Source organism: Vigna unguiculata, chromosome 4 (genome assembly GCF_004118075.2).
Source record: "Vigna unguiculata cultivar IT97K-499-35 chromosome 4, ASM411807v1, whole genome shotgun sequence".
In the NCBI taxonomy this organism is placed as follows: domain Eukaryota; kingdom Viridiplantae; phylum Streptophyta; class Magnoliopsida; order Fabales; family Fabaceae; genus Vigna; species Vigna unguiculata.
In genome coordinates this window covers 32,287,480-32,304,640 of record NC_040282.1, presented here as the reverse complement: position 1 = coordinate 32,304,640, position 17,161 = coordinate 32,287,480, and the positions used below count along the sequence as shown (strand labels likewise).

The following is a 17,161-nucleotide window of genomic DNA, read 5'->3' as shown; positions in this document are numbered from 1 at the left end:
AAGTTTACTATGTCACGTCAACATCGCTTCTTCTTGACTTGTCAATGCAACCATTGCATTAGCTTCCTGCAACGTATCTCCCAAAAACACATACACATCTGCCATGATCTTCTAAGCTTTCATGACTTACCCGATCTCTCCTCTTCTTCACAGAATATCTTCGTCCTCCGAGGTATTTGCCATACAACCTTGTGAGGTTGATGCCTCAGAGTTCTTTCCTCCATTATTCAAATGCCAAAATTTTTTCTTCACATGCCCTCTTTTGCCACAATGGTAGCATTTGAGATGCTTCTTACTTTTACATTTATCATGAGACTGACTCCCACTAGATCCACGTTCTGTTGATCTACCTCTCGTCATCACCAAAGCTTCTGTTTGCCTTGCACTTTCCACCATATCCTCTTTGTTCTTTCGCCTGGATTCTTCTTCAAGAACGGCTCCGATAACATCCTCAAAGTGTAGGAGGTCAACAACGTTCTAATTTGTAATGTTGATGACAAGTTGATCATACGAATAAGGTAAACTTTGTAGTAGAAGCTTCGCATGTTCATTTTCAATTATGTTGAAATTTGCTGTTGAAAGTTGGGCAAACAATGTATTTAGATTGTTGATGTGGTTTGTCACCGATGTGGACTCACTCATTCGAAGAGTATAGAGTTTTCTCTTCAAGAATATTCTTGTATGAAGTGACTTAACCTCGTACAGGCTTGTGAGAGTATCCCAAATCTCCTTCGCTGTAATCTTCTCCGCAATGCTAGATAAAATCGCATCTATCAATGCTAAGTGCAAATTTGCTATAGCATTGTTATCCATTTCCTTCCACTTTTGCTCTGTAATGCTCGTAGGTCTTTCTTTAATTGTTGCTAGACAATTGTCTTTTCTCAAAATTGCCTTCATCTTCAGTTTCCACAATGAGAAATTTTTCCCATTGAACCTCTCTATCTCGTATCTTATTGCCATGGCTTTAAAACTGACTTATGCACTTCTAACTATGAATAGTACTATCTACTAGAATAATGGAGGCAGACCGTGAACCAGTGCATCAGGTAATTCCCAGGAAAGAGAGGTGGGTCACTAATGGACACACTTAAGTACCACTTTCACACTACCACACTTTATCCACTATCACAACACTATTCTAATGACAATAGCAGCGACATATAATCACACAAACTAACAGCTCTGGTACCACTGTTGGGTATCAGAGTACTAGCACAAGTACTCACAACTAAAATAAAAGATGAAAATAAAGGAACAAAAATAGATAATAGGTGATAGAGGTCGTACCCCACCAAATTAAAACATATTAAATATAGTATATGAAAGTGAACCAAGTCGTCTCCCAACGACCAATATTTTCATTCAAAGCCAAATTTCCAGATGAACACAACAATAAAACACAAGGGGGGGGGGTTTGGCAGATTCACAAAACTTTGCTAAATTCTAATAAAAACACCAAAACTGAATTAAACACAGAATTCAAAATGTACTGGTTCCTTGATTCCACTAAAAATCCACCAATCACGGGTAACTAAATCAATTCTCTTATCCACTTTATTCTCATGAAATCTGAATTAATCAACTATGCGAAAATTAACACAACTTCATTATGCCATTAAGCATAGCACACATCATTCTTTTAATTTCACACACACACACACAGATTAAGCAACTGTGGCCAAAACCGGAACTCACTAAGCATGACAAGGATTCTGAAATTGTGCAAAACATGAACCCACGATTAAGCATCACAAATTCCATTTCATTCAAAGCTACGAAATTGAATACGATGATGAAGATAAAATAGGAATTGGAGTGCATTGCAAAACATTAACCTCATGGTTTCAAATTAGTTTCTTCAAGGAACCAATACGAAAAACTTAGCTACACATAGAGAATGAACAATTAAACATTTCAAAACTACAATCACAAAACAGAACCAAGAACCCTAAATCTGAAAACGCAATTTAAGAGCAAAAATAGAGATTTCAAAGCTTAAATGGAATGCAAAACGGTGCTATCATATATAAATGCGAAAACCCCATGAATGGGTATTGTTCCAACTCAATGAAATCACAAAACGAGCTGCCCAATGTAGAAAGCGAAATCAAAACGCAAAACCCTCAATGGGTGCTGTCAAATGTGCATAAAAACGGTAAAAATGACCCAAAAATGTGAAAAACCGCAAGGGGAGGCATCCATGAAAGCTTGGAGCACGAAAAAAAATGGAGGTGGAGAGAATGGAGAAGATCAAGTGGCGGCCTCCTCCATGCAGACCTAATTTGCGTGGTCATATCACCCTTGCCACTCATAATTACAAAACTGCCACTCTGCCACTCAGATTTACAAAAATGCCACTCTGGGCCTCAAATGTTGACCCATTGACTTTGCTGACGTGGAAATGACATGGAATGATGTGGAAAGTCTCTTCAACTAAATATTAATGTCCAAGCTCCAAAATTTGCTTCACCCAAATACCTAAAAATAATTAAAAACAAAAATTAGGCCAAATAATGTGAAATTAGTCCAAATTCGGAACAGTGGCCCAATAAAGCCCAACAGATGAAAAACACTCTAATGATAAATAATTAAGCACTAATCAACTGTCTAATGGGTACACAAAGGCTAGTGGAATGGAAGAAAATAATAACTCATCAAAATCGACCACACTTACCCTTTTGCACTCTTGGGCAAAATTAAAGAGTAAAGCAAAGCAAGGACAACACAAACATATCAAGAGAGACACAAGACAAATAGACTCGACACAAACAAATGGAAACACATCTAACACAAGAGGATTCAAAGTTGCAAGTTATCCATGAACATCATCCAAGCAATTCAAAACATGTCAAGTACTCAGTTCAGCTCAAGGAGAGAATTTGAAAGCAACATAACCTCACGAAATATGCATTGTATCACTCAAATCTCTAGGCTACTATTTACTCTCAAAGCACCCCTGAAAAACAAACATCAAACAGACTTGGCAAACCTCTAGAACGAACAACCAAACCAGAAACACATGCAGGTCAAGATCAGAAAGACTTTTCAAGGTTGTAATGGGGTTGAGGACAAGGTATGGAACATATGGATAAGTAGCTAAGCAACCAAGGAAATAGAGGAGCAATGGGGAATAAGTCTCAATCAATCATGAAAGTAATCCCAAACACCAACACTTCCAACTTCGGTTCTCACACAATGCTCAAATCCAAACTCCTTTTTATTTCTTTTCTTTTTGTTTTTTCTCTCTTCTTCTTTTTTCTATACAAAGAACATGTAGAGAAATAACAATTTTGAAATCCCACTTTGGTGTACAAATGAGCAATTCCAAAAACCAACAACAAGTGCGCGCACAACCACACTTGTTGTGCGCGACCACACTTAATTGAGCACCCATTCCCAAAACAATTCCAAAGCTCCAAAATTTCCTAAGGTAGGAATAATCATGGTTTTTTAGGCTAAAGGCTTGTAATGAGCTGTAGAATAATGAAAGGGTATGCATGCTCAAAAAGGGGTATCAACAGAAATAGTTCAAGGTAGGCTCATCTGGCTATAGGCTCATAAAACAAAATTGCCTAAATCATATCCCAACATGCATGTGTATCAGGAAAGTATCAGAAAGAGTCAAGCCAAGGCCACTGTGCAAGCATTCAAGAGGCGGTATCACACAACAAAGAACAGAGAGTGGCTCAAATTCTCACACAGGATAAAACAATTCCAAAAGCAACTTGACATGCAAAGACAAAGCAAGGATATCAGTTCACAGAATAACCAACAACTCATCCTCCAAAAGTGAAGTGAGTGTTCCAAACAGAAAGCAAAAACATAACACTAACTAACACAAATTAACAAAAACGAATCAAACAAAAGGAAACAACAACAGACAGACCTAGACAAGTGCAATAAAAGTAAAGAAGAAAGGGAAAGAAAACTCCCTAAATCATGGTGAAACAGTAGTGGGGTCAAGCAGGGAAGTTTCCTCCACAACAGTATCCACCAAGGCAGGATTGCTGAGGAATGGCTTAAGACGATGCCCATTCACTTTGAAGCTCTTATCTGTGGACTGGCTTTTGATTTCAACTGCACCATAAGGATAAACATTAGTGACAACAAAAGGACCAATCTACTTTGATTTCAACTTACCCCCCATGAGTCCAAGTCTGGAGTTATACAGTAAAACTTGCTGACCAACAACAAACTCCTTTCTAGCAATGGAGCTATCATGGAATATCTTGGTCTTCTCCTTGTAGAACATAGAGTTCTTATATGCCTCCAAACGGATCTCATCCAACTCGTTCAACTGCAGCTTCCTTTCCTCCCCAGCTTGATCAAGAGAGAAGTTGCATGACTTGACAGCCCAGTAGGCTCAATGCTCTATCTCCACTGGAAGGTGGCATGGCTTACCAAAGACAACCCGATAAGGAGACATCCCTATAGGTGCCTTGTAAGCAGTCCTGTGAGCCCATAGAGCGTCCTCAAGTCTATTGCTCCAATCCTTCCTGTTGGGCTGCACAATCTTCTCCAAGATCCTCTTGATTTCTCTGTTTGAGATCTCAGCTTGCCCATTAGTTTGGGGGTGATATGGTGTAGAAAGTTTGTGCACAACCCCATACTTTTGAAGCAAAACCCCCAAGGATCTGTTGCAAAAATGGGTGCCCTGGTCACTAACAATAGCTCGAGGAACTCCAAACCTGCAAAATATGTGAGACCTAACAAAGTCCACAACAACTCTAGCATCATTAGTTCTAGTGGCTTTGGCTTCCACCCATTTTGAAACATAATCAACAACAAACAAGATGTAAGTGAAACCAAAAGAGACAGGGAAAGGGCCCATGAAATCTATACCCTAGACATCAAACACCTCACAAAATAACATGGGTTGTTGAGGCATCTGTTGTCTCCAAGAAATGGCTCCTCCTGCTCGTTGGCATTCCTCACACGTGCTACATATCCTCCACGCATCTTTGAAGATGGTGGGCCAATAAAATCCGCAATCTAGCACCTTGCGAGCTGTCCTCTGTGTGCCAAGGTGACCACCAGGTGTAGATGAATGACAAAATTTGAGGACCGAGTCAATCTCATGGTCCGGAATGCATCTCCTGGTAACCTGATCACTGCACATTTTCCACAGATAGGGGTCATCCCAAATGTAATACCTAGCATCGCTCTTGAGTTTATCACATTAAGCTATGGATGCTAGGGGAGGAAAAACAGAAGCAGCAAGATAATTAACAATGTTAGCAAACCAAGGGGAGGAAGAAGTAGAGAGTGTCAACAAACTTTCATCAGGAAAATCATCTCGGATCGGTGAAGCATCATCAATACACCTCTCAATCCTGCTTAGGTGATTTGCAACCAGGTTTTGTGCTCCGCTTTTATCACGGATCTCCAAATCAAATTCTTGGAGCTAGAGCATCCATCTTATCAGCCGAGGTTTTGATTCTGCCTTCTTCAACAGGTACTTAAGAGCTGCATGGTCAGTAAACACAACAATAGGAGAACCAAGCAGATAAGATAGAAAATTTTCAAGTGCAAAAACTACCGCGAGGAGCTCTTTTTCTGTTGTGGTGTAATTTGATTGGGCAGCATCTAATGTCCTGGAGGCGTAGTAGATTACCCTCGGCTGCTTATCAATCCTTTGAGCTAGAACAACCCCTAATGCATAGTTGGATGGATCACACATAAGCTCAAATGGGGTTGTCCAGTCGGGCGCCTAAATGATTGGAGTTGTGGTCAGGGCCTTCTTGAGGCAATCAAAAGCCTCTTTGCATCCTCCATCAAAGATGAAGTCAACATCCTTTTGCAATAGGTTGGACAGTGGGAGGGCCTTCTTACTGAAGTCTTGAATGAAGCACCTGTAAAACCCTGCATGGCCAAGAAAAGAACGAATCTCTCGCACAGAAGAGGGGTAAGGCAATTGTGAAATAATTGAGATCTTGTCAGGGTCAACTTCAATGCCCTTTTTTGAAATTATGTGCCCCAATACTGTGCCTTGTTCTACCATGAAATGACATTTCTCAAAATTGAGAATAAGGTTAGATTTGATGCACCTGTTTAAAACTCTGTCCAAACTATCCAAACATGCATCAAATGAGGACCCATATACAGTAAAGTCGTCCATAAACACCTCTATGTATTTTTCAAGAAAATCACTAAAAATGCTTAGCATGCATCGCTGGAATGTGCCAGAGCATTGCATAGGCCAAACGGCATCCTCCTATAGGCAAAAGTGCCAAAGGGGCAGGTGAATATGGTTTTCTCTTGGTCCTCAGGTGCAATGTGAATTTGAAAATAACCAGAAAACCCATCAAGAAAGCAATAGTGGGACTTACCTGCCAAGCGCTCAAGCATCTGATCAATAAAAGGCAGGGGGAAGTGGTCTTTTCTGGTTTTCTGATTTATCCTTCTGTAGTCAATGCAATCTCTCCAACTGTTTTGCACTCTTGTTGGAATTAGCTCCTCTTTTTCATTCTTGACTACAGTGAGGCCTGTCTTCTTTGGAACAACATGGATGGGGCTGACCCATTGACTGTCAGAAATGGGGTAGATGATCCCAGCTTGTAGAAGCTTGGTCACCTCCTTCTTTACAACATCCGAGATGACAGGGTTGAGTCACCTCTGTGGCTGTCTCACTGGCTTTGCTCCATCTTCCAACAATATCCTGTGCATGCATGTTGATGGGCTAATATTAGGGATGTCAGCCAATGTCCATCCAATTGCCTTCTTATGCTTTTTAAGAACGTGCAACAACCTCTGCTCTTGTTCAGCAGTGAGGGAGGTGGAAATGATGACAGGCAGTTTGTCCTCCTCCTCTAAGTAGACATACTTAAGGTTGTCTGGAAGTGGTTTCAACTTTGGAGTACTGGATGCTGGCTGAATATCATGAACCAGAAGGGAGGGAGAAGTGGGTTCCACAGCTTGTACCTAAGCATAACAATCAGATGCATGTGTACTTCCTGCAACATGGTTAGTGCAACCTGATTGTATAACATCAAAGTGAATAGGTACAACATCCAGAGAGTCAAACTCATTAGATTCAACATTATCCACATCATATTCAGCATCATCAGAATCAGAAGCAAAATCAGAATCAAGAACATCAATGCATGCAAATTCAAATAACTCAGACACGAATGAATGTTTTAATGCATGCAAAGAGTGGAAATCAGAAATCAATCCATCAACAGCATCATCAATAATATCCACGTGAAAAATAGAATGATCCTCAGAAGGATGTTTCATGGCATCCAGAATGTTAAATCGCACAACAATATCATCAAACTCCATGGACAAAGTACCTGCATGGACATCAATTTTGGTTCGTGCAGTTTTCAAAAATGGTCTGCCTAAAATGATTGGTGCAGAACCATGTGAAAATCCCTCTTCCATGTCAAGAATGTAAAAATCAGCAGGGAAAATCAATTCACCGACACGAACCAAAACATCATCAACCAAACTTGCGGGGTGGGCAACACTTCTATTTGCCAACTGAATCACCACACCCGTAGGTTGCATGGGTCCAAGAGAAAGAGATTTAAAAATAGACAAAGGCATTACATTTATTGAAGCACCAAGATCAAGCATTGCATTTTCAAATTTATTGTTACCTATGATGCAAGGTACACAAAATGTACCTGGGTCCTTGCACTTCTCAGGAATCTGAGGAACAGATTTACCTATCAATGCTGACACGTTTCTGCCCATGCTGATCTTTTCGTTTCCCTTTAACCTCCTCTTGTGCGTGCATAGCTCCTTTAAGAACTTTGCATATCTGGGAATCTGTTTAATGGCATCCAATAGAGGTATGTTCACCTCTACCTTCCTGAAAGTTTCTAAGATCTCCCTGTCAACCTCTTCCATCTTTTTGCTTGGAATGGCTCTTGGAGGGAAAGGAAGAGGTATGGAAGGTGCAGCAGTAGAGGTGGAAGGTGTAGAAGTCACACCAGATGTGGAAGGACCAGCTGCATGAGCATCACGCTTTCTCTGAAGTGTGGCAGGGTCGGCTTCCTTTGGTGGTGTAGGCTCGGAAGTGGGAACTTCAATGTTCTTCCCAGATCTCAAAGTAATGGCACTCACATTCCTAGGATTTTCCACCGTCTGTGATGGAAGCTTGTCAGAATTCTGAGCTTGTGCCTGGTTTAGCTGAGTGGCCATCTGCCCCATTTGATTTGTCAAACTCTGGATTGAGACCCTAGTCTCCTGCTGGAATTGCATATTTTGAAGGGTCATCATCCTTACTAACTCTTCCAATGAAGTAGAAGAAGAAGGTGCAGGTGCTGCAGTAGGAGCTGGTGTGGGTACAGGTGGAACAGGAGCAGCTTGTGGTGTAGGTGCAACTCTTTGTTGTGGAGGTGGTTGCACATTTTGAAATTGTTGGGGCTGCTGGTTACCCTAGTTTCCCCATCTCAAATTAGGGTGATTCCTCCATCCTGAATTATATCTATTGGTTGACAAATCATGGTGGTTTTGTTGTTGCTGTTGGGGCCTATTGTTGTTGAAAATATTTGTTGCATAGGCCTAAGGGGTATCAACTGGTGTAAAAGAAGAAGCTTGTTGTTGCAATGCTGGGCAAGAGTCTGTAAAATGATCAACAGATGTACAAAGGCCACAAACTCTTGCAGTTGGAGCTCTCTGATTGGAAGCAAGTTGATTGACCAGTGTAGTAAGAGCATCAATCTTACTTTCCAACTTCTTTGTGTACTCGGCTGCTTCTACATCATGAACACCTCTAACAACTATGGCATCACTCCTTGTGCCAAATTGTTGAGAATTTGAAGCCATGTTCTCTATTAGTTGTCTGGCTACAACTGGGGTTATGTTACCAAGGGCACCACCACTTGCGGCATCAATCATATTTCGATCCATGTGGTGCAAGCCTTCATAAAAATACTACAGAAAGAGATGTTCAGAAATATGATGGTGTGGACAGCTTGAACAGAGATTCTTGAACCTCTCCCAATACTCATAAAGGGTCTCCCCAGATTGCTGCTTGATGCCAGAAATCTCCTTCCTTATGGCTGTTGTCCTTGAAGCATGAAAGAACTTGGCAAGGAACAATCTCTTCAGGTCATCCCAGCTTGTGATGGACCTGGGTGCTAGGTAGTACAGCCAGTCTTTCGCATTACCCTCCAAAGAATGAGGGAAAGCCTTCAAATATACATGATCCTCTTGTACATCTGCAGGCTTGATAGGAGTGGTGGTAAGCGCCTTTTTCAATGTCGTTAGGCGATCAAATTACCACTACTTTAGCAACTTCAGTATTGCCAGTTTGTAGTGAAGAAAATAGTTAGGGTTAAGATAACCCTGAGTCGTCTCACAACGAATACGGAATTGATCTCAAATATTTGATTCTCAAAAATGTAATTTAAAACTAGCAACTATAAAAATAGGGGGTTTTGATATGCAAAGAAAATGACAGGGAAGATTGTAAACACAGTAATAGTAAATAGGTCAATTTCACTGCTTTTTCTAAATAAGATTCTTCATTGGTTATCTAGAGATTATTGTTAAATTAATTATTGTTGTTGATTTACAAATAAATCAATGTAAAGACTCAATTCATTTGTTGGCATCCTCACTTTTAATCAAAGTACAATCTCAATTAAAAGTGAGAATTGTTTAGATTGTCCATAGTAAATTTAATCAAAGTACAGTCTCAATTAATTTTACTATGCCTAATCATGTCTATTCCTTTGTTTCTTTACCAAATAGAAAACTTAATTAATCAAAGTAAAGTCTTGACTAATTTTAGTTAAAGTAATTACCTCTAATCAAATTAAAGTCTCAATTATTGGCAAAAACTTATTTAATCAAATGAAAGTTTCTAAACAAAATCAAAGTAAAGTCTCAATTTTATTTAAAAACCTCTTAACTCATATGATTAGCATGCATGTAGATTTAAAATCATTATTCTCTATTCGATTAAGAAGCAAAGGACATAGATAAACAAAAACCACAACAATAATCAAAATAACAAAACATATAAATTCATCTAACCTCAGAATCCATTTAAGAAATTACAGTGGAATCAACCCTTAAAAGCTTAGCCCTCCATGGCTTTGATGGAATACATGATGATATGAAAGAAAGAAAATAAAAGAAAGAATGAGAGATGTGGTGGAGACGGTATCTGCCAAAACTAGAGAGTTCTAAGTGTCTAAGCTATGAGTTGTAAAATTGTCAGTTCCCCCGCTTCTGCTCCCTTAAGTCTCTTTATATAGGCTTCCACTGGACTTTGGGCTTTATCTGTCAGTTGCTAAAATCTTTTATTTTTATTTAATTAATTAATTAGCAACTTAATTGCTGTCCAATTTCCAATTCTGCCCCTCTCTTTTAACCATATTTGCAGTTTTGACCAGAGTTGACTGCTGACTTTCACCAGTTGACCAGAGTTGACCAGTTGACCAGTTTGACTGTCCAATAGCAGCCTGACACGTGGCGCGTCTCTCTCCAGAACTAGGGTTTCTCTCTCACACTCTTCTCCCTCCCTCGTGACGGCGGCTGCTCCGACGTGTGGCTGCTCCGGCGAGCTCGCGGTGGCTGCAGAACAGGTGGTGAACTGCGCGGTGGTCCGTGGACGTTGTTGCAGAAGGTTGCGAGAATGGAGAGGATGGTTCGTGACGGCGGCGCGAAGGCGAGAAGATGGTGTTGTGTGCGGTGGTGGCCGCGGGAGAAGATGGTGGCGCGAAGAAGACGGAGGCGCGATGGTGGTAGGTGCGCGAACTGTGGTGGAACTCCGGCGAGTTGACGGTGGTGGCTGCCATGGTGATGGAAGGTGGTAGGGAAACTAGGGTTAGGGTTTTGGGAGATGAAGATGATGACGTGGCAGAATCTGATTGGTTAATTTGGTGAGGTGGGGATTATGACACGTGGCGGCTTATGGTTGGCTAATCTTAAAAGGTGGGGATTGCCACATGGCATGATCTGGTTTAGTGGAGTTTAAGTGGTAGGAGGGGTGCAACTTAGTGAAAACTGGGGGTGCAGAACAGGTTTTTGGTGGTCCACTTTAAAAGGAGTCTGCAAGTAAAAACTGGGGGTGCATTTAGCTCCTGATTTATTCTTTTTCAGAATTTCTTGATTTTGGACTTATTTTGTAACTTTGAACATTTTAAAATCACACTATTAATTGACCAAAAATAAATTTCAGCTGCATTAACAAACGTTAGAATATCCAATAATATTTTATGCAACTAAAATCAATTTTTACGCCACTTTTACCAAACTTACTCAATAAATCCAATAATCACAAATCCTAATTAAATCAATCTTTAAGCACAGAAAATTCAATTAAATCCCCAAATTTAAATATTAAATGAGGGCAAAAATTTGAACTCATCACACACCCACACTTATCCTTTTGCACTCCTGGGCAAAATTGAACAATTTCAAAACTCTTTTCTGAGGTCTTTTATTCCATATTTTCAGTGGATTAAAGAAATGAATACCAATGGAAACAGATCAATCTTCTAGAAATCATGTTGTCATGCACAAACAAATGGATAAAATTCTGTTTTTCACACATGAGTTAATCTTTTGAGTTTACAAGATAATCAAATATGAAAGAACACTCAAGTTAAATATATATTTTCTCACCAAGATTCGCTCAAGTGTTTTGGCTTGTGTTTTCACTCAAAATACCCATGCAAGTAAACACTCTCAATGCTTAGCAAGACTCTAATATTCACAGCTTTCAGAAAATATGCATTCAAAAATCATGAGGACTTTTAACAGGTTATGATGAGGCTAAGGCAAAGGTAGGAAAAACTTTAGGATTTGTGTGTTTTTTGAAATAGTAAGGAAGAAAGAGTTTTGGAGCACAGTTTCAAAAACAATCTTTACTTCTTCTTCTTTTTTCCTTTTTTTTTCTCTTTTATCCTTTGTTTCTCTTTTTCAGACAGTAATCATTTTTCATTTCAACACTTTGTAATCAACAATTATTTTCCTTTTTGCCATTTTTACAACTTTGTGGGGGAAATACTCACCCCCACACTTTATTCCTCAACCAATCTCAACATAATCCACTAGCTCCTTCTTTCTCCCTAAGGTAAGGAAAAAAATGGTCTTTTTCTTTTTAAGGTTTAACAGTATGCTCAAAACAAGAAAAAGAGGTTTAAGCTCAAGGGGCTACCAATGGATCAATGTTATGGTTAGCTTATTTGGCCAAGTAGCTAAAAACAAGAAATGCCTCAGTCATATCAAATCATGCATGTTCACCTAAGATGCAAAACAACAGAATCAAGCTAAACATTTGAGTACCAACAAGACATGAGCAAATCACACAAGAAAAATAGGAATGACACACAGTAGTTCATCCTTACAATAAAGCTCAAAACTCACAAGGTCAAAAACTCTTTCACAAAAGATTTATTCCAGAAACTCTCAAATCAACTCAATTAGTAAATCACAGAAACAATCCATTCATAGCACATGACTTTTATTTTCCCAGAATTATGACCGTTCCAATTAGTAAATCAAATCCAAAAATCCAATGTCAATATGTTTTATTGAAAACAGAAACTTTTTTTTTTAATAAAAACAAACAGAAAGCAAAATTAGAAAAGGAAAAACAAAACAAATAGAAAACAAAAACAGAAAAGGGGGAAATCTCCCCACACCCCCACACTTTATCCATGCATTGTCCTCAATGTATTCAATATGTATAAAATGCAAAGAAAAAGTATGAAGTGTACTTACCTCCTCAAGGTGGAAGGTATGAGGGAGAAGTCAAGTTCATCCCATCCATCGTCTTATTCAGCATATCTTGATTTTCATTGAATATCCGAAGACGATGCCCATTAACTTTAAAAGTTCTTGCTGAAGATTCTTCCTTGATCTCCACTGCTCCATAAGGGAAGACTTCTGTAACAATGTATGGTCCTTCCCAAGTAGAACGCAACTTACCACTCATGTGACCAAGCTTGGATTTGTATAGTAACACCTTTTGGCCTACCTTGAAATCCTTTCTAGCCACAAGCTTTTGGTCATAGAACTTCTTGGTTTTCTCTTTGTAGAACTTTGAATTTTCATAGGCTGCAAGCCTAATCTCCTCTAGTTCTTGCAACTGAAGTTTTCGCTCATTTCCTGCTTCTTCCAAATCCAAGTTGCATGCTTTCACGGCCCAATAGGCCCGATGTTCAATCTCCACAGGTAGATGACAAGCCTTTCCAAAAACCACCCTGAAAGGTGACATACCTATAGGTGTTTTGTAGGCTGTCCTGTGTGCCCAAAGTGCTTCATCCAATCTTGTGGCCCAATCCTTTCGACTAGGCTTCACTACTTTCTCTAGTATCTTTTTAATCTCCCTGTTAGAGATCTCTGCTTTCTTCAGAAGGAATTTTAATGTTGCATGATCAGTATAAACAATTACCTTGGAACCAAGTATATAAGGTCTGAATTTGTCCAAGGCAAACACAACAGCCAATAATTCCTTCTCAGTCGTGGTGTAGTTAGCCTGCGCTGTGTCCAACGTTCTGGAAGCAAAATATATCACATGTGATAGCTTCCCATCTTTTTGTGCAAGCACCGCTCCTACTGCAAAGTTTGATGCATCACACATCAACTCGAATGGTAATGTCCAATCAGGTGGCTGAATGATAGGAGTGGTGGTAAGCGCCTTTTTCAATGTATCAAATGCATCTTTGCACCTCTCTCCAAAGTCAAATACTATATCCTTTTGCAACAAGTTGGAGAGAGGGTTGGCTATCTTGCTGAAGTCCTTGATAAACCTCCTGTAAAATCCTGCATGTCCAAGAAAAGATCGAACCTCTTTCACAGAAGAGGGGTAAGGCAATTGTGAAATAATATCTATTTTAGCAGGATCTACAGATATACCATTCTTGGAAACAACGTGACCTAAAACTATACCTTGTTCCACCATAAAATGACATTTTTCAAAATTTAGAACAAGGTTAGTTTCTTCACATCTCTCCAAGACTCTAGCAAGATTAGACAAGCAGTGATCAAAAGATGAACCATATACACTAAAATCATCCATAAAAACCTCAATACAATGCTCCAACAAATCTGTAAAAATACTCATCATACATCGCTGAAATGTTCCAGGAGCATTGCAAAGGCCAAATGGCATTTTCCTATAAGCATATGTACCGAATGGACAAGTAAAAGTAGTCTTATGTTGATCCTCTGGGGCAATACAAATCTGAAAATACCCAGAGAATCCATCAAGAAAACAGTAATGAGACTTACCTGCCAATCGATCTAACATCTGGTCCATGAATGGTAAAGGAAAGTGGTCCTTCCTGGTGGCCTGGTTTAGTCTTCTATAATCAATACAGACCCTCCAGCTATTCTGAATACGAGTAGGAATCAACTCGTTCTTCTCATTCTTGACCACGGTGATCCCAGATTTCTTGGGGACCACATGTACAGGACTCACCCAAGTGCTGTCAGAAATGGGATATATAATACCTGCTTGTAGCAACTTGGTGACTTCTTTCTTCACAACTTCCATCAGCTGAGGATTCAGTCTCCTCTGAGGTTGCCTCACTGGCTTAGCATCCTCCTCCAAGAGTATTCTATGCATGCAGAAAGAAGGACTAATACCAGGAATATCTGCCAAAGTCCAGCCTATTGCTCGCTTGTGATCTTTGATAACCTGCAATAGCTTTTGTTCCTGCTCATCAGTAAGCAAGGCAGATATAATAACAGGGAGTTTCCCATCCCTTTCAAGATAAACATATTTCAAATGAGATGGTAAAGGTTTCAACTCCAAAGTGGGTGGCTGTTCCACAGATGGCAACATTTTACTGCCTAAGGTAATTTCAGCCACCTCAGCATCACACTTGGACGCCACAGAGGTATCAAATAGTGACACCGCGTCCTCAACATCACCTGTTTTACAATTTTCTCCTTCGTCTAAAATTGAGCCCGAAATATTCGAAAAAGAAAAATCCAAAGAAGAAGAAAAACCAGATAAAACGTCCAAAAGTCCAAAAGCATAATTGTTCACTACATTACTCAATAAATCAATACAAAACAAAGAATGGTCTTCAATTGGGTGCTTCATGGCTTCTAGCACGTTGAACTGCACCTTCTCATCTCCTATCTCCATAGTTAAGGATCCTGCATGCACGTCTATCTTGGTACGTGCTGTCATCATGAATGGTCTTCCCAAGATGATTGTGGTTGAACTCATTCCTTCATCATCCTTCATGTCCAAGATATAGAAATCTGCAGGAAAAATTAACTTGTCCACACGGACAAGCACATCTTCTAGCACACCTGCAGGGTTAACTGTGCTACGGTTGGCCAATTGAATGACCACACCAGTAGACTTAAGAGGTCCAAGATGAAGTGAAGTAAAAACAGATAAAGGCATTACATTAATGGAAGCTCCTAAATCTAACATAGCATTATCAAACTTAGTACTTCCTATAATGCAGGGAACAGAAAACATACCTGGATCCTTACACTTTTGCGGCATTCTGACTGCAGGCTTCTTAATTAAGCTAGAGACATTCCTTCCCATGTTCACTACCTCTTTGTCCATAATACGCCTTTTATGTGTACATAATTCTTTGAGAAACTTGGCGTATTTAGGAATTTGTCTCACAGCATCCAACAAAGGAATGTTTATCTCCACTTTCTTGAAAGTATTCAGGATTTCTTTGTCTAACTCCTCCATCTTTTTAGTTTTTGGTTTCAAACGGTTTGGATAGGGAGGAGGAGGAGAATAAGGAGAAAGATTTTCAGAGGAAGTATTAGGGGATACCAACCTGGAGTTATCACTGGGTGTAGGCATCTCAGATGTTACTTGTGTTGCTTCATCTGATCTTCCTCTTTCATCATTAGGTACAACTTCATTGTCCTTATCTTCATCTTCTTGGGCATCCCCAAGACCTTGTATTTGCTTACCCGATCTTAAAGTAATAGCACTTACATTTCTCGGGTTGATTACAGTTTGTGCAGGCAAATTGCTCGAGCCTTGTTGAGACTTTATCTGATTTAACTCATTTGCCATTTGTCCAATCTGGTTTTGCAAGTTTTGATTGGTTGCTTCCATCGTTTGTTTCAACTCATTGATTTGTCCCTTCATCATGTCAGCCATCATTTTCATCATTGCCTCCATGTTTGAATCACCAGAGGTTGTCGCTGGTTGTGGTTGTTGCCTCTGTTGAGGTGGAACATAGACTTGTTGGTGTTGAGGCTGTTGATTTCCCCATTTCTGGCTGGGATATTCCTTCCAATCTGGGTTGTACTTGTTGGAGGACAAATCATGGTTGTATTGCTGCCGAGGTGGTCTATTATTGCCATAGATGTTTGCAGCATATGCCTGAGGTTGTTCATTGTCTAACGTCCCTGTCTCTTTTAACATAGAACAAGCCTCTGTAGGATGATTAGTAGAAGCACAAATTCCACATAAAGTAGAAGGGATAGGCTTTTTCTGTAAGTCTGTCAAGGTCCTTACCATGGCTGCTAAGTCATCCAACTTCCCTTCTAATTTCTTGTGATCTGCAACATATGAAGCTTCTACTCCATGGGTTCCCTTCAATAGAGTTATAGAATTACTCCTTGTGGAAAATTGTTGATGGTTCGATGCCATAGTTTCAATCAATTGTCTTGCATTTGTTGGCGTTTTGTCCACCAATGACCCTCCACTTGCAGCATCTGTCATTTGTCTATCCATGATACTCAATCCCTCATAAAAGTATTGAATGAGGAGATGCTCGTTTATTTGGTGATGAGGACATGAAGCACATAACTTTTTGAATCTTTCCCAATACTCGTGAAGACTTTCTCTTTCTTGTTGCCTTATCCCATAAATATCTTTGCGAATAGCAGCAACTCTAGATGCTGGAAAAAACTTTTCCAGAAATAATCTTTTCAGAGTCTCCCAAGTATTGATGGATCCTGGCGGAAGGCAGTATAACCAATTCTTAGCGGCATCTTGCAATGAGAATGGAAAAGCCTTAAGCTTGATATGTTCCTCTGTCACTATTGTAGGTCTCATGGATGAACAAACAACATGAAATTCCTTCAAATGATGGTACGGGTCTTCTCCTGCTAATCCATGGAATTTGGGTAAAAGATGGATTAACCCAGACTTAAGCTCACATTCTCCATCTGGATATTGGATGCACATGTTTTGTGTAATTGCTGCATCCAGTGAAGCCAACTCTCTTATTGTTCTTTCTTCCATTCTATC

At 39.7% G+C, this 17,161-nt stretch overlaps 1 protein-coding gene and 1 non-coding gene across 2 annotated transcripts; one reads left to right on the top strand and one right to left on the bottom strand.

The window, feature by feature from the left end:
- Window positions 1-1,926: 1,926 nt before the first annotated feature.
- Window positions 1,927-17,098, bottom strand: LOC114180760. Its single transcript, XM_028067053.1, has 6 exons — window positions 15,871-17,098; window positions 14,900-15,828; window positions 8,948-9,204; window positions 7,939-8,335; window positions 6,824-6,921; window positions 1,927-1,954 (listed from the first exon to the last, which is right to left on the bottom strand). Exons 1-6 carry the CDS (start codon window positions 17,096-17,098, stop codon window positions 1,927-1,929), a joined length of 2,937 nt encoding a protein of 978 aa, XP_027922854.1.
- LOC114182802 lies at window positions 8,909-9,015 on the top strand. The gene has a single exon (XR_003604238.1). It is a non-coding gene; the product is annotated as a small nucleolar RNA R71 (small nucleolar RNA).
- Window positions 17,099-17,161: the final 63 nt, after the last annotated feature.